Below are 27,853 nucleotides of genomic sequence, written 5' to 3'. Positions count from 1 at the left end.
GAACCACCCGGTACTGGACACACCGAATCGGATCAGTGGCCAGCCGATCAGATTCGGTCTTTTTTTCTGGAAAAGACGTCCGAACTGCACCGAACCAAGTGGTTTGGCATCGTTCGGGGCTATACCGCCCGAAATCGGGCGATATAGCTCAGTGCGGTTCGGTTCGATTCGACGTTGAACCGAATCATATCGACACAACCCACATGGGGGGAGGTGGAGGGGGGGTGTAGTGGGATCTGGGTTGTCATTTAGTGGCAGCCCAGATGCTTTCTCTGAGAGAAACCCGAGAGCTCTCTTAGAGAACTCTTGAGCTCTCAGGCGTTCAATGACATGAAAAAAATTAGAAAAGGGAGAAAATTACGTTAAATTGCAACACTGGTTCGAAGAGATGTTGATTTTTGGTCGAAAGTAAGGTAATGTATTATTCTTTTAGTAAATATTTTATTTTTTATATTTTTGTGATTAAAAAAGGATAAGAATGAAGAAGTAAGAAAATAAGAGAATCATATCAAAATTTTATGATTTTGGTATGATTTGATCATATGTGATAGATCTTTGAAAGATCTACATGATGACACTAAAATTGTTGATTTTTATTAATTATATTTTTTAAATATATATATATTTATTCATAAAAAAATATTAAAAAAATAAATTCAAAAAAAATAAAAAATTAGAGTTTCAGAATCATGTTTAGAATGATTCAAACTACTTGAATCTAACCTCGGATTATTTTTAAAATTTTTGAAATTAAAAAATATTTTTATAATTATTTAAATAATAAAAATATTATCAAATAAAAAATATGTAAAAATAGTATTATATTTTAGTTAATTCAAAAATATTATTTGAAGCATATAACATATTTTTTAAATTTATAAGTTTTAAAATTATTATTGATTTTTTTTAAAATTTATATATAATATTTTTTTAATAATTATGAAACTATCATGTTTTGTTATACTTGCAGAAATGAGTAAGAAGAAAGATTCAGAGCGTGACAATTGTTGATTTTCATTAATTATATATTTTTAAAATATATATATTTATTTGTTAAAAAATTATTAAAAAAATAAATTAAAAAATAAAAAATCAGAATTTCAGAATCATGTTTAGAATGATTCAAGCTACTTGAATCTATCTTCAGTTTTTTTTGAAATTTTTGAAATTAAAAAATATTTTTGTAATTATTTAAATAATAAAAAAGTTATCAAATAAAAAATATGTAAAATTAGTATTATATTATAGTTAATTTGAAAATATTATTTGAAACATATAACATATTTTTTTGAATTTATGAGTTTTAAAATTATTATTAATTTTTTTGAATTTATATATAATATTTTTTAATAATTATTAAACTATCATGTTTTGTTATACTTGCAAAAATGAGTAAGAAAGATTCAGAGCGTGACATTGATTGGGATCATGGCGAGATGCTTTCAGCTCGGTATCATTAGAAATGCAAATGGTGTAACACAGAGTTCAAGGGAGGAGGGGTGACTAGGTTGAAGCAGTACCTGACTGATGGTTATCCTGATGTGTCCATATGTCGGAAATGCTCACAAGAGGTTCGATAGTTGATGAAGTACTTCGTTGATTCGAAAGCAATGAAGGAAAGGGCAAAGCAGAAGAAGACGAAAGTGGACCGTCGAGCTGCAGTCACCTTATCACTCTAAAGAGTTAGAGGAGGCTTCTGCTCCAGATGATGAGGCACAGATTGAGGCTGTCATTCAGGCGAGCTTGGATGATCAGTGTCGGTAGGAGATGGTCAGGTATAAAGAGCGATTTGGACCATCATGCTATGAATCGGAATCTGGATCAGCGATCGATGGGGGAGAATTCGAGTTCAGGACTATCTTAGTCAGAGAGCCCGATGGTAGAGGGAGCAGACAACATGTCATTTTTGTTAGGAGCTTTTGGCAGTAGGTCCTTCAGAGATATTCCAGCAGGAGCCACCATCCATGATTTGGATCCATATGCTTTTCTCAGCAAGAATTTAAAGCAGCAAAGGATTGATACTATGGTGAAAAAAGATAAAAAGAAGGATATGTGGCAAGTTATTGGATTATAGTTTCATTTCAGCCATATTCCCGCAAATGCAGTAGGTAATTTTTACTATCGATTTGTCATTTCAGCCATAGAGGCTATTGGTCAGGATGTAGATCCGCCAGGATCTAAAGACATCTATGGTCAGCTTCTTGACAGTAACAAGGAGGATCTGCAGAGATGGATTGCTTCTTACAAGAATAAATGGTCTGCATACGGACTGATAGTGATGTGTGATGGTTGGATCGGTCCTACTAGATGGAGCATCATTAATTTTTTGACATACTGTGATGAAAAAATATTTTTTTACAATTCAATTGATGCTTCAGATAAGATGCACGATGCTGCATATATCTTTGATCTGATGGAGTTGATTGATCCAGTGGGTCAGCATCGTGCAAGTCATCATAGATAATGGGCCACAATATAAAACTGTCGGAGAGTTGCTGATGGAGCAGTGACTGCAGATATACTGGACCCCATGTGCTGCACATTGCATTGATCTTATATCGATGGATATTGAGAAGATTCGTAGGGTGCAGCAGGTAGCGGATATTATCCAAACTATTACTAGATTCATCTACAATCACACATGGATTCTTCATTGATGCGGACGTATACTGGGGGAGAGATCTTAAGATTGGATATCACATGATTTGCTACCAACTACATAGCATTTGATAGTTTTCTTCAGAAGAAAGCAGTCTTACGTCAGATATTTGTCAGTGCCGAGTGGCAGGAGAGCAGATATGCGAGGGCCGGCATGATGGAAATGATGTGGAGAACTTGATGACGAGTCGGTCATTCTGACAGCGAATTGAGAAGATAGTGAAGGCTATTAAGCCATTATACGAGGTGCTTCACATCGTGGATAGTGAAAAATACTCCTAAATGAGCTTCTTATATTACATGATGGAGAGGGTAAAGAAATAGATCAGTGAAAATGATCCGAAGCATGCTCAAGAATTCATTAACATCGTTGAGTACCATTGGGACTATCAGATGGGTAGAGATTTACATCTAGTCGATAAGCATGGATTCAAAAATACTTTAAAATATTTTTTTTATACTTGTAAAAGTGTACTTAATCAATTATAAAATTTATCTGTAGTTTACTATTTGAATTCGAGACTCCAGTATACCATTCTTGAGATAGATATGGATAACGAGTTTCTTGCTGCTCTTCGTAATGTGATATATAAGATAGTGTCCGATGCAGAAATCGTATCCTTGTGTCTGCAAGAGGTATGCTAATTTAAAATAGATGTAATTATTCAATTGAATTCGATCTGTACTCGATGATATATTTATAAATTTAATAAATATATTTTTTCACACATGAAACAGTTTAGAAAGAGATCAGACAGCTTTGGAGTCTCATTAGCTGTCGTAAACAAAAAACAGATGAATCCAGATAAATTACATATCAATAATGAGCAGCATAGATCGACATCAAATGTCTAATAATATCATGAAATTTGATATGTAATTTTGCTTTTGCAGCTGAATGATGGATTCATTTTGAAATGTTTGCAGAACATTTGAGAGGTGTGGCTGTCCGCATTTTTTCCTAGATGGTCTCTGCTAGTGGTTGTGAGCGTAATTGATCAACTTTCGTCCTTATCCACAGCAAATAGAGAAATTATTTGACACAAAAGCACCTCAATGATCTTACATATGTTCACTATAATCTGAGGTTGAGGCTAAAATACATTCAGGAGAAAATACAATTGAAGTACACTGATTCGACATTAGATGATTATGCTGACGAGGACGACGATCCGATCATCGGATGGTCTGCAGGTCAGCAGCAAAAATCAAAGCTTGATGAGTCGGGGTACCCTCCACGACCAGCCAGTATGGTAGCTAGGGAGATCAGGGTGGATTCAAGGCAATGGGCAGAAAGAAATATTCCACATAAGGTTCCAGCTGATCAACCATAGTCTGAGGGGACACAGAGGACTCATTCATCACAGGACTCGATGTCCGTATATCTTTGTAGAGGTTTGAGCGACAAATATTTAGACGAGGTCGGCAGTCATCCACAAGACATCCATCCTCTCAATCATAGAAAATTCAATCACAGAGGAGCACAAGAGAGAAAAAGAAAAGACAGTTATGCGTGCACCACTCTCGAGAGTACAGGAGCTATCTTGTTCAGATTCGGAGATCAAGAAGAGTGATGATGTACTAGTAGTAGTAGTCATGGATCTGATGATCAAGGAGGAACTGGAGGATAGGAGATCACTGCTTATAAGATACAATCGAAGGATGATATTTGATTTACCGATGAGTCTCAGTTTACACATGCCACATAAGATAGGGATCATGGTAGACGAGTCGATAGAGATCATGGGGAGTCGATTTCATATAGACGACGGGCTCCTGGAGATCGTTCAACACACGATGCAGCTGCAGACGATCTTGTACGTGGAGTAGGATCCATGGATGTATCTAGATGATCCTCGCATTATGGATCCTATTATCTGCAGTCACTTTATGATCCATATGGATATGGTGCATCCGAGGTATCTTCTAATGGTTACTATCCTATGCAGCTTGGAGCATCTTACGGATTAGATTTTGCTACAGACATATTTGGATGGACTCTTCTATAGCCATACCATCATTCCGAGGATACTTCTTAGAGCCAGAGTTTGAGAGATCTGAGATATCTTACAATCCAGAGAGGATGCCTTATGGGATGAATATTCAGGAGTACAATGCTTCTTGATGAGAAGGATAGACTGATGTTCTTTCAGACTATGTTAATGATTCAGATATCTACGAGCGTCACAGACATTCGACGAGATATTAAATGCAGAGCAGATCTTGAGGTTAGTATATTATTTTTTGTGTTTTGTACTTTAAAAATTTAGATATATTTTAATGCATATTTATATATATATTTTAATTTTAGAATGATAGGGTTGTAATATAATGTAAATAAATATATATTTAAAATTTTGGATCAAGATTTTCTGTACCGTTACGGAACTCAAAAATTGAATCCAAATATGTCAATAATATGCAATATAATGTAATTTTGGGTTATAATTATGAATTAATAACTTGAAAAAAAAATGAAACAAAACAAAAAAAAATTATATCGGTATCGAATCGGTACGCTGGAGCGTATCGTGTGTCGGTACCGCATGGTACCGGTTCGGCGTCGGTATGGGCACTGGTACCGGTACAGCAGACCTTGGTTAGGACAGTGGCATGTCTCATTCTATGGACAAACCAAGATAGTCCTGTCTCATAGAATTTAAAACTTTGGCTATATGATTATAGCTACCACAAACCAGATCTTATTCGATAGTTTGCATTTCATAAAAATAAAATAATATTTTACTAAAAATAAGTTAAAATATTACTTTGAAGTTTCATATCTCTATGGTAGGTGAAAAAATACTTTTTATTATGTGGGACAAAATTTTCATACTCAGCTAGTGACTGAAATAAATAACACTTTTATTGCTTGTTATTTTTTTGTGGTTATTTTTATAGTCATAGCTCACAACTTTTTTATCATTACCCTTTTTATTATATTTTTTCATGGTCAGGTTCTAGAAAGGGAGAGACAATTTGCTAAAGTTTTTAGTTCTGGAAAACTAAAGCCAAATTGTACTTTCATTCTAATAACAAGCTGCTTGCAATATTCTATTTTGTGGCTTCTGGTGGAAATTTTGTTTTATTGAAGGCTTGTTACTATTCAAGCTGAAAATCTATATTTCTTATAGGTCATCACTTTGGCAAAAAACTCTTATACTTTAACACTTTCCTTTCGAGTTGTATAAGAGTTATGCTGTTGATTTGATTTATAACATTGTAAGCACATTGTGTTGCTTTTGGTAATATGTTATGGTCGGCATTTGCTAGCTTAAAAAATGGAGTACATTTTCAGGTTGATTTTCATTATTATCTTCTTGCAAAATGGTTTATTTGTTTGATTGACATCTATAACTTCTTTTCTTGAAATGTGAGCATTAACAAAAATCTTGGATGAGAGTTCAGGTCTCACATAAACCATATGAATACAAATTTATGGTTTCATATCCAGTTACCTGACATGTTTTATTTTTAGTGTAGAATGGAACTCAGAATTGTTTCTGTTGGATTTTTTTGTTTGGTCTTAGATGCAAGATGCTGCTGGGGAAGTTGCTATTTGAAATCATTTATGTTAACAAAATTGGTGTACGTTGTGGCCATTTTCATGATTTTAAACCTGTTTTAAGCGGGGCTGGCAATGCCATTGGTTGTTTTGTTGCATATACACACGACCTCCTGCAATATTCATTGTCAATAATTTATTCTTTTCTTATTTTATCTTGGAAACTGTATTCTTTTGTACGATTTCAAACCAAGATTTGCTCTTATTTCAGGTCCGCAGCTTTGATGCCAATCTTTTGAACCAAATGTATCAGGCCAGGTAGTTGTCTTTCTAAGAAGAATGTAAATCAGTGATAGAATAAGCAATGCCAAAACCTTGAGACTGGCATTTTTTTCTGATAGATTAGATATTTCATATTTGTCTATCACTCTGAAATTAAAGTACTCTTGTTGAAAATATGCAGGACTCAGAAGGCAGTGGTCGAGTTTTTCTGGATTGGAGGCCAGTCACTTGAAATTCCATCTGAAAAGCACCTTAGTTCTGAACCTTCATCTGATTTGTCTGAGAGAGACTTGTTTGACTGGGAAACCAAAATTCTGCAGTCTCTAAAAACTTATGAAAATGTGGACAAGCTGCTTGTCCTATGGGATATTGTAGCAGCATTGCTAGCTTTTAAAAAAATTAATCCTACTTTTGTGGAAAATTTACTGTTCAAATGGATCTCAAGTTGGTTTCTGGACTATCAGTCAGGCATTACTAGTGAAAAGATCTTGTCTCATGTCCACAGTATGCTGCCGGAGATCAGCTCTCGCAAAATTCACCTTCTCAACATCATTTGTAGAAGATTGATGCTAAGTGAGGAAAAAGCTGGTATACCTAAAGGAGAACAGCATAAACTAAGTAAATTAAATAACGATGAAGCGAACATAGACTTGTGGAATAATTTGCTTTTCAAAAATGAAAAAGAGCTACAACAGAGGCTGGTGGCTTTTAATTTTGCAGCTGTTCTGAGTCATGCAACTTGTCCACCCAAAGATTTTCCGGTTGGTACAAATTGGTTCCCCATTGGAGTTCCTCAGATGCAGCAATGGGTTGCCGACAACAGTGGGCTGGTGCACAATCAGCTGAAAGTTCTTAGTGCAAAAGTTGAAGAACTTGGAAGCAGGTATTTACTAGTTGGTTATGTAACTTTTTCCTATCTAGAATATTAAGAAGAAAATCTCTGATATTTTTTTGCTGTTAATTCCTGTTAATGTCCTTGCATCAGAATTCTATTTTTCATCTCTAATAAGATTTCTCTTGTGATATATTGAAAAAGTTTGTTTGAAATTCAGAGTGATGTTACTTGCATCTGCATGCAAAGGAAAATTGTCAACTAATACCTGTAATGCATCTCCTGGAGTTGTTCATGGTTTTGCCATTTTTGCATTTGCCATAGAATTGTTGGCCGCTATACTTCTTGCCAAGCAGGTTTTATTTCAGATACCAATTTCCTACATTTTGAAGTGTTTCATCTCCTATTTTCCTGTACTATCTTAATTAGGATATTGGTTTTCTGTTTTTGAAGTCTTCTCTGACAGGACATGAATGAGCGAAAATTATGAATATGTCCTGTGCAGCCAAATGTTGATTCAGATGTATTTGATAAAGATTTTGTTCTTGCAGTCAAAGCCATCTTGCTATTGCATTGGGGTCTGGAGAATTTGCTCCAAAATTGTGTTTTTTCTGGCAGCTACATCTGGAACATACTAAATTGCATTATCTCAGGTTATGTTTTAGAAGAACTATTGCATCAGAGTACCGCTGTGTGGCACAGGGCAGGAAGCTCTGGCACACATCAACATATTGATGCAGTCGTGCTTCAAACTAAATCCTGTCATAATTCTGTCATGTTCTTGAAGTGTTCAACTGGAAAGAAAGCAGCAGAAATTTTAAAGATACCCCAGGTGAAATAGGGAAAAAAGTATTTAGATAAAGATGATGGCATAACTATATAGTGGTGAAATTTGTTAGAGATTTGAAAGCATCAGCTGATTGGAGAACCATGTCAAAATAATGAATTGTACTAATTTCTGAAAATTCAACTTATCATTTATATTATAAAGTTAATCTAGGTGTTGTGGAGAAAAAAATCCAACATTAACAAATAGAGTTTTCTACCCAAAATTTGCTTTGTCATAAAGGCTAGCTGTTGAGGCCATTTATTTGTTTTCTCTTTTTTTAAGTAAATAAAAGAGAGGCTGCCAGGAGATGATTTTTTTTTTCCCCCATGCTAACTTTTAGAAAGCATATAATAAGAGAGCTCATTTCAAAAATTCCTACCTCGTGCTGCTGCTGCTGCGACTGCTACTACCAATGCTCTACTGCTGCTATTATGCTTCTGCTACTGGTAGCTACTGCTATGCTGCTACTAATACTGCTTAGTGCTGCTGTTATTGCTGCTACTGGTGCTGCTACTTGCTCTTGCATATGCATCAAAATATTAGGTTTGGTGAAGGTTGAATCAGTACTTTATCAAATGTCTTGCCCCCTCTTGGTTCTTTTCCGTGTGTCACTTTGTATTGTGACTCTTGGCATTCCTTTCCATTAGGGAGAGGTTAAGTTTTCGAACCATGGTTCTGACATCCCCACCAATTTACCAAAAAAATTGAGTGACACAAAGCAAGATTTGTTGTACCGGTACCGGACGGCGTGCCGGTGCCGGACCGGTACGGTATGATACCGGTACCATACCGTACCGACACACGGTACGTCTAGGCGTACCGGTCCGGTATCGGTACACAATATTTTTTTTCGATTTTCAAATTTTTTTTTGGATTTTTAAAGTTAATAATTGATAAATACAACTTCAATATAGCATTATATTGCATATTATTGACATATTTGGGTTTAATATGGAGTTAGGTTGCGGTACAAAGACTCTTGATCCAAAATTTCAAACATATATTTATTTACATTATATTTCAACTATGTCATCTTAAAACTAAAGAAAAAAATATATAAAATACGCATTAAAATGTATCTAAATATTTAAGTACAAAGCGCAATAACTGATATACGAACCTTAAGATGTACTCTGTATTTAATTTCTTGTCGAGTGTCTGTGACGCTCGTAGATGTTTGGATCATCAACATAATCTGAAGGGATATCAGTCCAACCCTCTAGCCAAGCTGCATCGTACTCTCAAATATTCATCATCCCATAAGGCATTCTTTCTGGATTGTAAGACATCTCAGACCTCTCGCTAAAATTCTGACTCTGAAAAGTATCCTCGAGATGATGATACGATTGTGGAGGAGCCCATCCAAATATGCCAGTAGCCATGGGTGTTCTCTGAGAACTCTCAAAGAACACCGAAGGCCTGGTGCTTATTAAAGCACCAGGCCCTCCCCCCATGTGAAGTGGGCTACGTCCATTTCTCTCCTCCCTCTCTCCCTCCAACCACGTGAAAAGGCCCCCACCTTCCCCCCTCCCCCCTTTTCCTGGGCGGTACGGTTCGGTTCACCCCGAATCGGTCCAGAACCGAGCCGTACCGCCCCGAACCGGGCGGTTCGGGGTTGTGTTCCGAAAAAAAGCCCGAATCGGACTGGTTCAGCTCAGTACGCCCCGTACCGGACGGTTCGGCCCGGTACGGTGAACCATGACACAAAGCTTATGGTTCACTACTTCAATCTTGTGCTCGATTGATCCCTAGTTGTGGTTTGTAAGATCAGAATCTTGAAATATATAGAGGACCAAGGTGTAAAATAACTATGGCATAGATGAGGAAGCTAATGTAGATGGAGCAAAACCAAGAAACCCTCAAGATTGGGTTTAAATATGAGTACTATATATAGGTGGCCCCCATGCTTTGGATAAGTAACGATAATGGTCTTCGATAACAACTTGGCTAGGGTGGAAATCATAGGAATGATTTAAGGTTTCAAACTGATGGTGGATGAAAGCCTTGAGGGGAAGATTGCATATATTTATGCCAAAGTATGCGTAAGTAGGGTACAATGGAGGCAGGACATTGCTACAGTTTATACCTACAAAGTGTTTAACAAGTTTCACATAACAGTCATGGGTTGGGTCTAAATTATTTTGGGCCAGAGGTATCATTTTGAATTGTTTTAACTTGGGTGGGCTTGTAATTAAAAGACCCAACCTCGTCAAATTAGTGGGTTCAACTATTGTTAAAGTCCAATTTTCTTTGTGATTTCTCATTGTGCATAAATCCTCTTCAACTCTAGGCTTATTCAAGCACACCTATGGAAGCATTTAGAGAAACCATCAAACTAAACATGTTCCTGATTTCTTGGTTGACTTATAACGTTATAGATAGTGTGCATAACTGCATATGTACATACATAGAAGTGCAAATGCTTCTGGCACGGTGGTGTTTTTTATTTTTTTTACCAGAATTATTGCCATTGGCATGCTTTCCAGCTTGGCCAGCCAAAGCCATTACAATTAATCATCCTTACTGTATCTATATTTCTCATAATATATTCATTTTATTAAATTGTACTCCTCTTTCAGGATTCATTCTGTTTGTGAATATACCATGGAGGAAAGCTGTGGTTTTTGCTCAGCTTCCGTCCCATTTGAATCTGAAGAGGTGGCCTGGTGCAAATGCAGCAAGACTGATGATGGGTCAAAAGAAAGCCATAGACTATCGAGATGCATGATTTCCATGCAGCTGTGTTCTGTCACAGCACCAATGTGGTTTTGCATTTGTTGTCGGAGGTGGGCTGCCAAACTGCCACCTCAGACATTATTTACGATGTCAAAGTCTCCTCTCGCTGTAAATTATGACAGTGAGTCCTTTGCTTTGTTTGAGCGCCAAAAACCATTATGCCCTTATTGTGGAATACTGCTACAAAGAGCTGTGCCAGAATTTTTGCTCTCTGCATGCCCTGTGTAATATGAAATATGCTATTATTTCTATAATATTTATTAATTATTTGATGCCTTTTACAATTTCTTTGGTCATCTTAACATGTCAGAATTTATACTGATCTATCATGTATAACCAGATAATTAAGGGTATACATGCATCAATGCTTTGAGCTCTTTCTGAATTGCCAGTGTCGGAGGGAAAAGAAAGATGTGAAATGAGCTTTTGAACCAGTCATGTTCTTTGAATTTCTCTGGTTCTGAAGCATGCTAGCCTCACCGAAGTTTGCAACTTATTTGCTTGCTTTTAAAGAATAACCAATTAATCCACTGGCAGCTATTTTCATGTGGTTTTGTATGCAGAAAATCTAACTCTTTTTCTTTTTTACTAATCAGTCGGACTAAATCCAAGTATCAATCTATACTGTCTTGACCCTGTTGATCCCTTTGCACTGTTTGCATTCTTTGGGTTCATTCGTTAACTCTGTTTTCTTCCCACTTTGCTTCTATTGGCTGTCAAGCTATCATTTCTAGCTCTGATTTATGGATGCTCTTTCAGCTTCCTGTCTATACTGAGTTCCTGCTGCTATGAACATCACCATGTTGTTTTCAAAGAATCACAAGATCTGAAGCAAATAACTGGAATCCATCTTGCCTAGCATCCACTTGCTCAATTCATCATGAAAGACTCCCCCCACTGGTTCCTCTAATTCATAGTGACTTACAGATATTTGAAAGGCTTTAGACCACCAATGGCATGCACTAATATTTGATATAGAAAAGCTAAGACCAATCACCAATGTATACTCCTACTAGATATACCCTGGTGCAGGCTCCACCTTACCAAGTACTGCATACATGGCTAATCTGATGTACCCCTTAAATGCTGTCATATCAAATGCTGGATCTGATATTGGACTTCAAATACGTTCATAATTATTGCAAGTCAGGTTTAAACAATTTATTCAACCATTAAATATGGTAGAGAAATTTAAGACCCGCCAGATTCCTCAAGATACGAGGACCAGCACTTTATAGGATAAAATTAGAAAAACAAAATAGCAGAAAAATGGTACCACAGGTGAAAACACTTCATTGTGCAATAACCTCTGCACCAAGTTCAGAGTCTCTCACAGAGCCCAGAGCATCTGCATCAATTAATGTCTCCAATGTCACCTGCTGAACATGACATCCCAACAACAATAGATGAGGTTGTAACAGAAACGGACATTCTTCCAAATTTTATAAACTGTATTGACATGTTCAGGTGATGTTTTGCTCCTAAATGCAGTTTGATGGTGGATGGAATATAGGTTTTATTGCCTGATTTGTAATTGGAAGCAGGCACATGGACACAGTATGATCATTAACTAGTGAAAGAGAAACTGGCAGATCAAAGCCATTGGTGTTGATTCATATGCATGCCTGGTGAAATGTGTGCTGGTGCAACTTATTCTTTCTGCCATGTGGGATATTGCGGATGCAACTCACCAGTTAATTTTCCATTCACTCTTCATCACTATCAAAGATAACTGCTTTTCTACGATTTATTGTTTTCTTTCTTGGTGGAGAATCTCCATCTATCTCCTTGCGCTTCAGACTGTTGCCTCCTGTTCCCTTTATCTTTTCCCTTTGCTCCTGTAGCAGATCAAAGGTTGACAGTAAAGCATCGAAAATAGGCAATGATCCATGAGACAATTTTGTTGGAAGTTCATGCATATCCTGTCCAATTTTCATTAGTACTTCACAATTTTCATAAGACCAACCCATTGGCATGCCGCTAACCCACATGAGCCATGCATGGCCAGCGTTTGAAAATTTTGAGTAGGAATGGGATCTCAGTTAAAGATTTGTCATCTATAACCATTTAGTTAAGCAAAAGCATTTAATATTTTGGTAATTGGATGAAACAACTGTCAGAGATAAGCTCATTTATGAATTAAGTTCTGATAAAAAACTGAAAAATAAAATTGAAAACGGGAGCATCAACAAGTGTTACTGGTCAACCTCCATCAGTCAAATGCAGAACTTCCATAAACTAGAATACCGAGTTTCACAGATGCTTCACCAAGAAGTTTGGTTATATAGCAGAATGGATATGGTCAACAAGTAAATTGCAACAGTTAACCAACACTTTCTTGCTACTAATCTTATTAAAGTGCTGCCTATTTTCAAGACAATATTTTTATACCCTACCTAACAACTTGAGATATAATCAAAAGTAAATTCTAATAGTTGGCAAACACTTTCTTGCTACTAATCCTGTTAAAATTAACGCTTAGTGTCAAGACAAGCTTTCTATATGTTTCCTTACAACTTTCATCCATATCCTAGGTTGTGATCACAATGCACAGTATGATTAACAACTTTCATCCTGAAAGTCACAAAATGATCTAGAATTGATTAAGTTTGAACTCCAAAGCTTGACCTATAACCAATATTTCACCATCAGAACATAAAATGAAACATTGTAGTCTTGTAGATGTATTGCAATGCCCAGTGTGGGTGTTCACAACAACTTAATACCCATAACAATAAGAACTTCAAATTGAACAACTAATTTATCACCCGAAGTATTTCACATCGTATAGATAGGGCTTACTGAAAGAGATATGGTGACTAATGATTCATATTATTTGTTCACAAACTTAAATGCTTTACCAGGAACATAAACCAGGTTATATTATTTGTTCACAAACTTAAATGCTTTACCAGGAACATAAACCAGTTTATTCCACAAATATAATTACTTAATTCAGTCACACTTATTCTTATAAAGCTTATTTGAATCCTTCATCATGACTTCCATCCAAGATTTCTCAAGCTACCTGCCCTAATTGGAAAATTTGGCTCAATCTGAGCCATCTTAATGAAGCATTTTGTAGCCATGAAAATACATGGTCAAACCATCGATTGTTGCTCCATCACTTTATGCTCTGCTGATGCAATTCTAAACATCACTCAATTTTATCCAATTTCTAACTGTGACCTTCCTAACTACATAATAAATCCTTGCCCATGCTGTGGATCTAGCAATATTTCTTTTGGTCCTATTAAGTTGCACTTACTGAAAAACATCCATGTTCATGATTTGTACAAGTTAGGTTGTTTAATAGATAGGCACAAAGTTCTCATAGTTAGGAAAAATATCATATAAAGAAATCAAGTTTAGGGAGGACTTATGTATAACCTTGTCTTCATCTTCTTCAAATGCAGAATTGGCACCACAAGCTTCTTTGTCTGCCTCATCCTCCTTGTATTCACCTTCATGGTCTGGCTTATTTGCTGTAGATTTCTCAATATCATCACCTTTGCTTTCATATTCAGATTCCTCACTCTCACTCTCTGGATGTTCCTCTACTGGGTGCCTTGCTATACGTGCAATGGGCAAGGATGACTTGCGAGGGAGATTTTTCTGTATATTTGATTGCTAACCCATATAAAAAGCATACATGCTTTAGGAAGTAGAAAAAAGAACTGGCAAATTAGATGTGCATGGAAACCAGAAAAACAGATGCAAACTGACCCTCTTTGCATTAATCACGAGTCTCTCAGCCTGCACGTCTGCTTCCATGTCTTGCTCAAAACGACTACGAACTGAAGCTGACTGGCGAGAACTGTAATAGTCTTCAGGCTCATCATCCTGAAATCAAGAAAAATAGAGTCAGGTAAATAAAATGTCATGATATTACCATCTGGAAAAATCTTGTTCACCAAAATGTCATATGCATCCTTTGTATTTAAACCACAAGAGGAAATGAGCACCGGTTGGCAATTCTGAACATCACTGGACATGAGGACCTAATAAAATATGAACAATTACTAAACATGCAATGAACTCACAAAAACCGAAATAGGTGATGAGAAGGAAACTGATAATCTTATAGGCATCTTAAATTTACCAGCTCTGTGATAAGGACTGAACAACAGTTTGTTGAGAAAGAGTTTACTAACATATGCACACTGTGCACAACAAAAGGACAAGCAGAAATGATGAAAGAAACAGAAACCTAGTGCATATGAGAACAAAGATTTGAGTGATAACCAGATAAGAAATAAACAATAAGAAAAGCATGTCAACAATAACTCAATTCATTGGCAAACAACTTATTGTATTATCAGGAGCAGTAGGTTTTGAAACATTCTAGTTCTACCCCTTAAAGTTGAGATCTTTATTGTTGCATGGACATTATACATACTAGCATATGTTTGTTATATGATTAATCTAAGAAAAAAAATTATATAAAAGGTTTATGACGCAAGCCACAGCTCAGATATGCAAAAGCATTTTCTGAGTCTTCTGAAAGTATCCTTGGTGAGATGCAATATACAAGTTTATCAAGAATTTTAAAATAGTTTCATGCTGTTTCATTCAACTTTGTGGTTTAGTGACTAATCTAACCCCAGAAATAAAATTATCATGAAAATTAAACCTCATCTAGTGCCGCCTCCAAACACCCAGGAGGGAGAAGCCTTCCTCTGCTCACAGTTCGTACATATTTGTGGTTCACTTTTTCATGTTTCTTCTGAAGTAGACTGCTTCTAATTGTTTGTGCTTCAACCTGCAAGAAAATTTTTTCTTTTAGTATAAAGATGTAGCACATCCGAAAAAGTGAAAATTTATCACATAGCCCTATATTTTTAAGTGGTGAAATATTTATTCATGCAGATTTCCTCATATTTGGATGTTTGCTCAAAATTTAAAGAGCAAAAGTTCCAATGCATGGAACCATATTCAGCAAGTTGGAAACCAATCAGCTTAACTCTGCTATGCAATGCAAGTTCCATGTAATCTAATAGCGGCTAATTGACCATATCAAAGAAGATAAAGTTGTCAAAGGGGAATAAACAAAGAATTGTAGACATCTGGTAAAACAGTGGTGCTTAAGAATGTTGCGTTTATTGAGATTAATGCAACTAACTTCCATGTCAAAAGCTAAGAAGCCAAAAATATTATGAAAGCACACTTATTGTCCATTTTGTTTATTTATGTTTTTTTTTTTTTTCGGGGGGAGGGGGGGTGTGGTTAGGTTGTTCTTTAATCATTTGAAAAAGGTTCAAGAAAGTATGAAGGTTCAGAATAAGTCTGCTGTAAGATTATGTAGGATCTCCAAGCATAAGAAACCATAAGGCCTTGATGAGCTCAGGAATTCTTAATGAAAATTATATTTTCTAGAAATTACTAGTTAATTCGGAGGTCTAATTAAATAATTCAAAAAGCGATGGAAAGAAAACCAGGGTAGGTGTCAGAAAAGATAAGGGTCATCAGAGTAAAAAAAAACATTAGCTACTTCAGAGAGCAGCACCTATTTGACTGGTGATCGGTCCATGAATTTTAATTAATATTTAATCTTCAAAGAAAAACTAAGTTAATTGGATCAAATAATCAACAATAACCCAGAAATTTTAGGATGTGTAGGACCAAGTGCTGCATACAAAGGCCCCTATGAAAACAATCCAGCAAGGCAACGTATTTGCAAGCTTGAAATCCCCAAATCAGCCAAAAAAAAAAGAAATAAAAAATAAAAGAAAAGAAAAAGTTTGATGTGAGTGTTGCATGTTAGGCCAAATTTGTTGCTAAATTCTTCAAATTGACAATTTCACTCCCTAACCAGTTAAAATGGATCCCAAATATCCAAGTAATTCCAGAATATAAATGTTACTTTTTTTTTTGATGTAAAGGGAGAAAAAAATCCACCCAATTTTAATATAAATGTAACTATACTAGCAGCATTCTGACAAAACTGCTGGGTTACCAAACAGTAGTAGTCAATGGATGATCAGGAAGACAAAAAGTGCAATTACGGGCTGGTAGCACTTAGGGAAAATTGAGAGAGGCATGGAAGCAACTAGGCCAGGAAGATGATATCAAACTTTCTCGTGCCTTCAGAAAAAGATACAAACCATAGTTCAAACTCTAGCTGTGATTAGTGATAAGAATATCTCGACATACTGGATGAAACACGAAAAGGAGATGAGATGTCATGACCCTAGTCAGAAAATAATCTCAAAACTCACCAAGATAAGCATGAAGCGTTATAGTGCATTGGCTGGAAATATCTTCTTGTAATTAATGGAGACACTGAATCCCAGTTATTCTGTTGGTATCATACCACTATTCAAAATGGTAAAGGTTCTATGCTAGCAGTACGGTAGCACATAGTAAAGTAGCTATATGAGCATTAAAATCCCCATGCTCTTAAATCAGGAAACCTAAAACGTAACCTAAGAACCCAAGGACATGACACTGCCATAAGTGCATAGAGTCCAGGAGAACTAGTCTACAAGGTATAGAACCATGTATGATGCCTAAAATACTTCTGAATTATGTTTGAACATGTAGGACCTAATGTTGACCTCTAAACAAGGTGAAGTGCATTCAACATGGTCACTCCCTGTCTTTTGCTCTCTACATTTTATGTTCTCCTGTATTTTTTTCCCACCTACAAAATTGATAGTCAGATTCAAGAGGATACATCTCTATTAATTAACCTAGCTTCTACAAGTTCCGAACAGAACCCAGGGGTCTCAACATTAGCCGTATGTATCACCATGTCCAGGTTGATGCAGAAACTTTACATCTAGAGCATATAATATTTAAAGACTCATCCTTTTCCAGTTTAAGCAGCTAACAGAAGCAATCTATTAGTCAATAAAAATAATTGAGTTCTGCTAGTTTGAAATTGATGAAAAAGGTCTAGAATTTGACCTGATTATTTCAGACAGGTGCAGGTGAATATTGGATAGGCAAAGCAACTTCTTAACTGATGGAACACATTATGGTACCATAACTATAGTGTCAACCCATTCATATGGGTTTGCCAGTTTGGCAATCAAAAGCACACTCTAAATTGTAAAATGTGGTTCCTCAAATGACAGGACTCAGACTTGAATGAACTATATGCCATGTTTGGCTATATTGAGCATGAAATGACCGGACACAAGCATGTCTTACCCTTTCCTTCTCTTCTTTTTCTCTTTCTTGGTGAATGCCATTACAACTTTTCACTTTGTGGACCTTTTATTGCGTGATTCAACAAGAGCACTGAGTAATCGGTGAGACTTTGATGACAAAGAAGAAGGCATGAATCTCATCTTGCGGAGCAGCCTTCCTTGAGATTGTAAGATTCCCTGCATTAAAAGTCACAACAAAGCAACTTAAATTTACCAAACATAATTTCACCATGGGAAGCAAATAACTTGAATTATCAGAGGATGGAGCCAGAATTATAGTTATCAACCTATCATCTATCTGTGAAGAAACAAATTGCTTGAGGCTTGAAGCATAATTATTTCAAAAAATATAAGACATGAGAATAACCTTGTCGTGCTGAAGAAACAAGTGGGCTTGATCGTGATCTGAGTCATGCACAGATGTATTCAGAACCTCGTTCCCAATTAATAACTGTATACTTCCATCTTCCCACCTTACAAAACGTGCATTGGTTTCATACTGCAAGAAAGAAAGCAATAAAAAGTCAGCCACATATATATCAACAGAGGATTCAGTTGAGTACTTGAACTAAAGATCAAAGTCATAAAATTATTGCATCTGTATTAATAACCCCATGTTGAGACCACTTAGGAGAAGCATATCTAAATGAGACTGTATCCAACTCAGGCACAAGATTAAAATGACATTTAGCACAGCACACTACAACCATGACAAGAAAGAGGAGAAAGAATGCACACTCAGTATCAAACTGCTCCAACCAAAGGTAGCCAACTTGCCGAAGATCTAACTGCCACAAGTCAAACTATGAAAAGTAAGACAGGTTTAACATTTTGCTTCTTGGATTTGTACACTGGGAGGTCATATGTGCATGGAATACCAATGTTTATGCAACCCAAAAGTTAAGTATGCATGCTGGAGGCATGCTGGCCTACCATTGGCAATTTATGTGCAATGTCATGCCAATGCTTTCCCCTCATTAGCACACATGGGTATCACAGCATGCCAAGCATTGGAATGCAGGTTGTCCCATGTGCTTGTACAGCTCTGGTATGGAATGAGTTTCACAGCGCAAAGCAGCATGGCTGGTAGCTAAATTTATGTGCACCTTAAAATTATCTCAAGTTGTAAAAAATATGAAATATATAGCAAAATTGAATTATTTTTTTCCTATAGAGAAGCATACAACATGAATTTTACTAACAGAGTAAATTCCCCCCTTGGGCTTAGCCAGAAAAGGCAAGGAAATTAACCAAATTTGGAGTACTGTAGCTAAACATGGTTGATAAAAGAATTTGATGATAAGTTATGAAAAGAAAAAAGGAACAAAATAGCAACTAGAAAGTTCAGAATGAGGTGGAGTTTACTAATAAAGTGATGCATGGCTGCAAGATTACCTAAATCTCTACCAGGGACTTCAACCCACACAAACATTCCACCACAATCTGGTCCTTCAAAAACATTAAAATTAAGTATTTTACAATAAACTAATAAGAGAAAAAAAAAAAAATCTGAGAAGAAGGCCTCCAGCCAGTGCGTGGCAGAAAACAGATGATCCTTCATTTCCTTCTCCCTATAAGTTAAGACACCATATGATACCTAGATACCATTTCTTTCTCCTCATTTACATGTGAGCAGGATTTTTTTCCTGTACAAACTAGTAACCTCAACTTTAGGCAGAACAACCTTCTTTCAAATATCCAGGTACATTGCCCCTCTAGAGGCAAACAAAGTCTTACAATTGAAAGACCATCTATATATCATACTACCATTCTGCTGCAGATCCATTATGAAGTTTTACAATGTACCTTGCAGATCCACAAGTTTTCGCCCCTTTTATTGATAAAGCAACTCAGATCCACCGATTCAAAATTCAAAATCTCCTCATCCATTGGATGTCTTTTGAAGATAGAACCAAATCCCCAGAACCCTTTTCATACTGAACAAAGTCATCAACCTCAGACTCTTTTCATTATCAGAGGAAAAGTTAAGAAAAAAGGAAATTGCAGAAGCTACACATTCACAATGGATCCAATTTGTATTCATACTTACACACCCTAAAGTTCAACCACCACAGGATCTCAAAAATGCTTCTTAAGTTCCATGCAGAAATAACCCAAGTAAGGCCAACCAAAGGTCTCCAATCTCCATTGACTGCCCAGCACATGCTTGAACTTTCCTAATGTCTGACAATCTAATAATGTTAATTTTGTGAAAATCTGCCTTTTATGGGATACTAAATTGACACAATCTTAAGACCACTTCTGTGAATGGATAGCAAACTGCAAGTGGCATCTGCTAATCAAATAGTGAAGATAGAATAACTTGCTATCCTACAAGATAAATGAAAAGAACAAAAAGAAAAAAAGATAAACCTCCAAAAGATTATCAACTGACTTGTTCAATACCTGTCTTGTTTTGATCTAATTGTTCAGTACCTGTCAAGAAAAAAAAGAGTTCCCTTAGAAACACCCATAAATGCACCTTTTCCGCTTTACGGAAACTCATCCTCCAGATTACACAATCAAGTAACTTTTGAACAATCAAATCAGATTCGATGTTCTTGCAGCCAATTGGCATATAGAGATGAAACCAAATGCACTGATAAAATCAAGATATGAATAACAAAAAAAAGATATAACATATTAAAAATAACTATGATTAAACATAATACATATGCAGGGTACAATTGTTGCCATTTAGTAGACCTTCACTTACAGAGGTTGTGCCATCAGGTATCTGGACAGCTCTCCAGCGTACAATATTGTCCTCTACGTGTATACGTTTCTGAGCTCCAGATTTATCAGTCATAAACACATCCTCTTCTACATATGTTTTAGGATCAAAAGGTTTTGGATCAAAGCCCATGATGTTAGATACTTTGATCATGTTCATCTGCAAGAAAAGAATATTTCTTAGAAGTAAGATCTTCATCAGTCAAGGTTAGAAGATCTGAGGAGGATCATCAAGCACATAAAACAGATTGAACTACAGGTTCTGTAACAAAGCAGACTTTCTGATAAAATAAAGAAGCAGACGTGTTTTATGTTTTCCAGAATGACCAAATAGTAATTTCCAATTGTACAAAAAGACTTTATGTAGTAGAGGCAAAATCATGAATGCCGTCCATCTATTTTGAATACATTGGAAACACAAGGCTGAACAGATAATACTTCTCAGAGAATGTGTTGAACAAAGAAATCAGCTTACAATAAATTTACATGTTCAAATTGGGCATGGTTCTAAAATCTAAGCCTTTGCACAAGATAACTAATGAGTCAGAAAAAAATAGCAAGTTACTACCGAATGGCAATATAGACATGCTTGTTGGGATTTGTCAAGACCACTTAGAACAGGAACAGACAAAAAGTTAAGAAGTATTGAGTGTATAGCCAATACAGATACATGTTCAAATTGGGTAAACAAGTCTACTGCAGATTACTGAGTAATGATCCCTTAACTTACAGTTCAGATGTTGTATAACATACAAAAAGATGCATAGAAAAGTGTATTCTGTCATTGGAGAAGAAACCAGAAGATAAAGTCTCACCCTGCCAGGCTGTCCTGGTGGGGGATGCAGTGGAATTTCTAATGCCAATGGTGGACCGACAGGTTTTTCTGGTTTTTTTTCCAAGATTATCATATTGTGAATTGTACTGCCCTTCATCATCAGGTACTATCTCTTCTGGTCCCAATCCTTTGGCATATCTACCTTCCTCCTCCATAAGAGATCTCTGTACAGAATAGAATACTAAAATATTTTGACTTGGGAAAAAAATTAAGCCGGCAAAAGCAAATAAATTTTCATGCAGATAAAACCATGAACATGAATGATGTGTTAAATGCCTGGGGGGAAGGCAACACAAAGAAATATGAAACAAATCGATCTTCATGAGCACTAATTGAAATCATAGGAAATTTTTTGTCTAAAGCTTTTTCTCAGTAAGTTAACCGTGGAGAGCAGTTAAACATACCTCACAGTCCTTCGATGGACTTAATTTAACAGACAAGTAGCTATCTCCGCCTATTGATTCCATAAGAAATAGTAATAATATCCTTGTTCTTTTATTTGCCTAGATTAAAAAAAAAATATCAGAGGAGGGCCTATCAGTTCCTGTACAGTTTGAGTTCATCTGCATGGATCCTATATACTCAATTGTTTTTGATGTTCCCAAGCCTTCTTAATAAAGATCTTCTCAAGTCATTTCCCGCGCATCCATCCAGGTATCCTTTTTAGTGCCCTACTACTTCCTTCAGGCTGCAAGCATGCTATTTCCTACTCTATCTCTTCTAGTTCTATTGCTTGTGTTCATAATGTTCTAATCTTCTTTTAAGCTAATAACTGAATCATCATACATCTGTCACACCACAGACAAATACAAGCCATAAAATTAGGTATACCATGAACCTCCATCCAGCAGTCTAATATATGTGTTAATATCAAAATTCATGTGCAGCTAAATAAAGTAAAAAAAACTCCTATAAAACATAACCTATTTTCATTTTGAAATATAAATAAAGAGCATAATGTCCAATGCAAATAAGATAACAGCATTCCTTTTACTCTATGTCCCAGTCTCACATGTGAATCATGCCCTGTTTCATTTTGAGCGCCATACTCAGCAGGTTCTTCTTCATCAGAATCCCCAAAAACATCACGAAGAACTTTGAGGTCCTTTTGCTCATCTTTTGACCTGTTGCAAAATAAGAGAGCACATGCTTTTTCAGGTTTAAAGATAAAGATTCAATAAGAAGTCAACAAAATATATGATAAAGGAAGATAAAACCTTCAAGCAGATGTGAAAAAGGATTTCAGCTAGTATCATCCTAGCAACACTGTCTTAACCAAAACAAAGAAAATAATTCATAACCATCCCAAGTCCAAATTATCCTTTATACATGAAGACAGAACCAGGGGGTGCAGCGCAGTAATCAAGCCTCACAGGCTGGAGATGAACACTGAAACAAGACTCATGAACACCCAAACACAAAATGCAACTTCTTTCACCTCCACCAGCTTATATGGCACATGCACTGCATAACCCTCTAACATCATTACCTACAAATTTGAAAATCCTAGGGCACCTTGACGAGATTTGACTGTAGGACTTTGCCCAAAAAGGATGAGCGTACCAACAGGTCGGGCCACGAACTTGTAGACAATTCCATTTTCAATATTTTGCCCTTGCTGATGCATGCCACTGTAAACTTATAATTCCGATGAATCAGACTTGTGCTTGTGTTAATAGATTTCTTAAGAAAGTATCTAGCTTTTTTCTTTCCTTTAATCATAATTTACATATAATCATGGACACATAAAGATACAACTGTGTTGTGCCAGGAAAAATGCATGATTAATAAAGAATTTACCCAGGCTTCCATGCTTGATCAACATCTGCATCTTCACTATCATGATCAGCATCATGATTATCCTCAGATCCCACTGATTCACTAGTAATTACTACTTGTCTCCTGCTTCTAACTACTCTTTGCTCATACCCTTTCCCTTCACCTTCAGTATCTTTTCCATCATTCTCCATCCTTTGATGACTAATTTCTCTTTCTGGAGACTTCTGAATCCTTTCCCCCTCACTCTTTCCCTGGTCAACATCCACATCATGTCGTTCCGCTTCAGTTTCCACAGCAACTTCTTCTTCCCCCTCAACTTCATCTTCCCCATCACCCTGAGTAAAGAACAAGAACAAGAATTAGTTCAGAAGATGTGTTTAATATATAAAAACAATTTTTTTTTGAAAAAAAAACCTTTGCTCTTATAAGTCATAAATTACAGTAATAAATGCTACAACATTAAAAAGATTATAAAATTCATAATATATGTAATGGTAGTATAACTGGTTCAACATTGGTGAAATTATATTTACCTATATAAAAAAACCAAGGTCCAAATGCAAATTAGTACAGTGGGTAGCATAAAAGATATAATCGCATTTCAGCTCAAACGTAATCCAGACTCATTTGATAGTCAAGAAAAATCCTCTTGAAGGATCACTTGCATTCCTATATGGCTTGTTTCAAAACTTTTCATCATGTAGTATCTCAAAGCTAACATATTGTACAAAATTAATAGATGTCTTGAAGTTGTGAATCTGCATCCATATATATTTTTATAATAGGTGATGATTGACCAGCATCAAAGTGTCTTTATCTATTTAGGCTGCAAGCATTAGAATGGTGAATAGTTTGGTCAATGTTAAGTTTGGGATTGTATCATAAATCATAGAAGGGGTCAAGTCAGATTGGACCGCAAATTGTATGATTATTTATGATTTCTTTTAAACATAAGAAATAGGGTTGAAAGTAAGGTTTTAAATCCCGTGGGATGAATGTGCCCCAGTTTCTCCATGGAACTGGACACCCCGTTGTCCCATCTCATCCCGACAGCAGTTTTGATCACGATCCTAGTGGATATCCTTCATCTTTCTCCCCTTCTTCTTTCCTTTCTTCCTGGCCTTTTTTCTTTTTTCTATCTTCCTTCTTTTCTTTATTTTTCTCTACCTTCTTTTCTTTCCTTTCCTTTTTCTTTCTTTTTCTTCTCCCTTTATTTTTTTCATTTTTCTTCTTCTTTCTTTTCATTGTTTTCTTTTCTTCATTTTTCCTTCTTTCCTCCTCTCCCCACGTAGATGAGTTTCGGAGTTCCGAACCTATCCCGATCCTGTTTTCTCATAGGAATGGCATACGATGGCCGAAATGCCCCTTGTCTCGCCAGGATGTAAAACCTTGGTTGAAAGTTGAAACAACATGAAGGGTAAGAAGCATAATTAAATTGGGATTTCAACAAATAATACATATGAAACCATCATATAAGGACATAAAAAGTTCACTTTCTAACAACCACAAGCTTATACATATCATGTCATATAAACAAGCTCTATTTTAATTAATTAATATAGTTTTAGTTTCACCATATAAGTCCAACAGGATATCGTCACTCATATGAGTTATTTGCCCAACAAAATGTATACTGACATAGGCTAATTGAACACAATTCTCCTCTTAAGCATGAAGATATTTTAGAAGGAATAAAATTATGAAAAATGATAGAAGAGATAACTCTTATTCTTAGCTACTAAACAACTAAATCTATTTCTTTTACTCTTAATAATTGAAATTTTAAAGGAGATTGCTGATTGATGTTTTGAAAATTTATTAATGATGAATTTAGTCATTGTAAAAGGCAAAAAAAATAATGTCTTAAAAGATAAAAGCATGATCAAGGTTTGGATCCTATATCCAAAGGATCATGCCGAACTGTGCCGAATCAACTAGTTCAGATTGTACTGAATCGGGCCAGTCGATTATCATCATGGTTCAAGGGCGCTCTTTGAAATGATAGATTCTAGCTACTGTGACCAATTAGAAATAAGCCTAGGTCTATTTAAAAGCTATTGGGACCTGAAGGAATATGGGCTCAGATTATAAGTCTACAAAAAAGGAGCTTGGCCTACAAAAAAAGAGCTTGGCCCAAGCTCGACTCAAAGCTCAACCAAGCTTGGCCCATTCCAAACCATCACACTAATTTATTATAACCCCCACATACCCCTTTTGTAATCTCTCTCCCTACAACCCTTGATGCTTCAAAACCATAGTTCGTTGAATCGGGCGGTTCGAGGTGTGTCGAATCATGCCAGTGACTAACCGATGCGGTTCAGTTGTTGAATTCGGAACGCTGGTGAAAACGAAGTGAGGGTGAAGGAAAGAAAGAGAGAGAGAGAGAAGAGGGGAGGGAAGGAGAGGAGAAGGCTGATGATGGCCCACCGAGGCCGTTGGAGGGCCATCGAGACTCCGGATCTTTGTGAGAGACTAAGAAGAGAGAGATAAAGGGAGAGGGAAGGGGAGGGGTGGGGAGAGGAGGAAGGGGAAGGCAATGCGGCGGCCGCAGCGGGCCACCTAGCGGCCACAACAGCAACTCGACAGCCCTCTTTCTCTTTTCAATTTCTCTCATGGAGGATTGCAAAGCTAGGGAGACGTCGGCGGCCCTTCGACGGCCTCCACAGCCCTTTGGTGGCCACCACAAGCATCTCTACTGGCCACCTGTTCCTTCCCTCCATGACCCTCCCTTCCCCTCTTTATCTCTTTTTCTCCTCGGTTCATCCCCCATTTCTCCCCGATTCATCTCCCATTTCGGGCCTGATACCGGGGCGTACTGACTCGTACCATCAACTGACTACATAGGGCTTGTTTTGAATTGGCGATCCTTGTTCTAAACCCTTGCCTCCCCTCTCTCTCCCTTTTTGCCTCTTCATTTTCCAATCACTCATTCCCCCTTCCCCTCCCTCCCCCTCTCTCCAATCCTCCCATTTTCTTCCCTAAGTCTAATATCCTCTCTCTCTCTCTCTTGGATCTTCCTTATTCCCATCCTAATCATCTTAATTCAACCCCTAATCTCTATCATCATCATTGTTACCATCAATGTTGCCATTGTTGTCCTGGAGGATCAAGGCCATTGTCCAGCCCCAATGTCCCAAAAATCTTAGAAATCTGATATCCTACCTACTTGTACAATGATGGCGTCCCTGATGATGATAGCGATGAGTCCTCTCCCTCCCTCTCCTTCTTCCTCTTCCTCCACTCCCTTGCCCCCCTCCTTTTCCCGTTTGGCCCTCTACCTCTCCCTCCTCATAGTTCCGACACACCATGGTTCAGGTTCCTCTCTCTCTCCCTCCCTCCCTCTCCTTTCTCTTCCTCCTCTCCCTCTCCCTCTCTGTGGTTCCGATACAACATGGTTCGATACGTATGGACTAATATCGTACCATATCGGTCGCCAGCCAACATGCTTGTTGATACCCATTCTACAACCCTTGGATCATACCATGCACAACCAGATCCTACGATCTACATCTACATCTTACAATCTAGATTGATCGTAATTCGAGAATCCAATTTGAATTTTGAGGGCCATATAAGTTTCGAATGTATGATTTTTGTTACAGATCCAAGTTTTATAGTATGTAAATGTCTAGCTGGTCTTATTCTTGGTATTGACACTTGTTATAAAGGGTGTACCGAGTATTGATGCCATAGTATGAGCTAGCATGCTTGGTATGGCCTAATACCACAAACCATGCATGGATCACAAGATCATAGCAACAGTAATTTTAGTAATAAATTTTTATAACAATTGCATTCATAAACTTCATGATCAACTATTTTCCATTTTAGTTGTAAATTTTAGCTTTTAAGAATATTTAAGTCATTTACATAAGTAGTCAGAGTCAATATCTATATTTGGTAAGAAAACTTAGTGTGCACTATTAAGATCTACTCCTGCTGAATTATGACATCAAAAACATCTTGAAAATAATTATAGAAAATAACTAAAAAGAGAATCGTATATTAATAGATTGGGTGAAGCAAATATTGGGTAGAGTTGGGAGGTAGACTTAGAGATAGAGAGAGAGATAAAAAGAGGGAATTCATGCAAGATCTTGACAAGGCAAATTAAAGAGAACCATTAGCTATGAGGATCAAGCCAACAATTCATACTTAGCTAAATGGTGCCCTTCTCTACGTGGGAGAGGTTCATGTTTTGAACTCTAGTGGTGGTGTCCCCACCGTATTTCTTAATAAAAAAGGATAGATGACCAGCCTTATTTTAGCTAGTTGTTACCCCTCTCCACTTGGTAGAGATCCATTCAAGCCTTAATGGTGGTATCCACACCATGTTTCTTTGCACCAAAAGGAATTAATTAATAGGGCAAATGACACTTGAATAACTATGCAAAAATAGAAACATTAGATTAAAAAAAGAATTTATTAAAGGAGCCTAGGAGTTGCATAAAAAAAGACGAAGTGATGGAAAATTTATTTAGATAGTAAGGGTTGCACAATGAAGAATTGA

General features: G+C 36.6%; 2 protein-coding genes across 15 annotated transcripts in view; one reads left to right on the top strand and one right to left on the bottom strand.

Moving 5' to 3' along the window:
- The window catches only part of LOC105033153 (uncharacterized), a 53,691-nt gene extending 42,565 nt beyond the window's left edge, over positions 1-11,126 (top strand). For all 14 annotated transcript variants that reach the window (XM_073251915.1, XM_073251914.1, XM_073251913.1 and 11 more), the window contains 3 exons: positions 6,435-6,481; positions 6,627-7,328; positions 10,686-11,126. In XM_073251915.1, coding sequence (XP_073108016.1) covers positions 6,435-6,481; positions 6,627-7,328; positions 10,686-11,070 — 1,134 coding nt within the window. In that variant the 3' untranslated portion in view covers positions 11,071-11,126. The remainder of the gene's footprint in view (positions 1-6,434; positions 6,482-6,626; positions 7,329-10,685) is intronic.
- Positions 11,127-11,640: 514 nt separating this feature from the next.
- Positions 11,641-27,853, bottom strand: part of LOC105033152 (protein LEO1 homolog) — a 40,288-nt gene continuing 24,075 nt past the window's right edge. The window contains 13 exon segments of the mRNA XM_073251328.1: positions 11,641-12,221; positions 12,534-12,680; positions 14,233-14,457; positions 14,569-14,685; positions 15,476-15,604; positions 17,998-18,065; positions 18,068-18,173; positions 18,364-18,495; positions 20,713-20,889; positions 21,545-21,626; positions 21,628-21,728; positions 22,577-22,688; positions 23,365-23,678. Coding sequence (XP_073107429.1) covers positions 12,549-12,680; positions 14,233-14,457; positions 14,569-14,685; positions 15,476-15,604; positions 17,998-18,065; positions 18,068-18,173; positions 18,364-18,495; positions 20,713-20,889; positions 21,545-21,626; positions 21,628-21,728; positions 22,577-22,688; positions 23,365-23,678 — 1,695 coding nt within the window. The 3' untranslated portion in view covers positions 11,641-12,221; positions 12,534-12,548.

The sequence above is a fragment of the Elaeis guineensis genome, chromosome 2, assembly GCF_000442705.2.
Source record: "Elaeis guineensis isolate ETL-2024a chromosome 2, EG11, whole genome shotgun sequence".
NCBI lineage: Eukaryota > Viridiplantae > Streptophyta > Magnoliopsida > Arecales > Arecaceae > Elaeis > Elaeis guineensis.
Note: the sequence above shows the minus strand (reverse complement) of the source record. Positions and strands in the feature narration are given on the sequence as shown.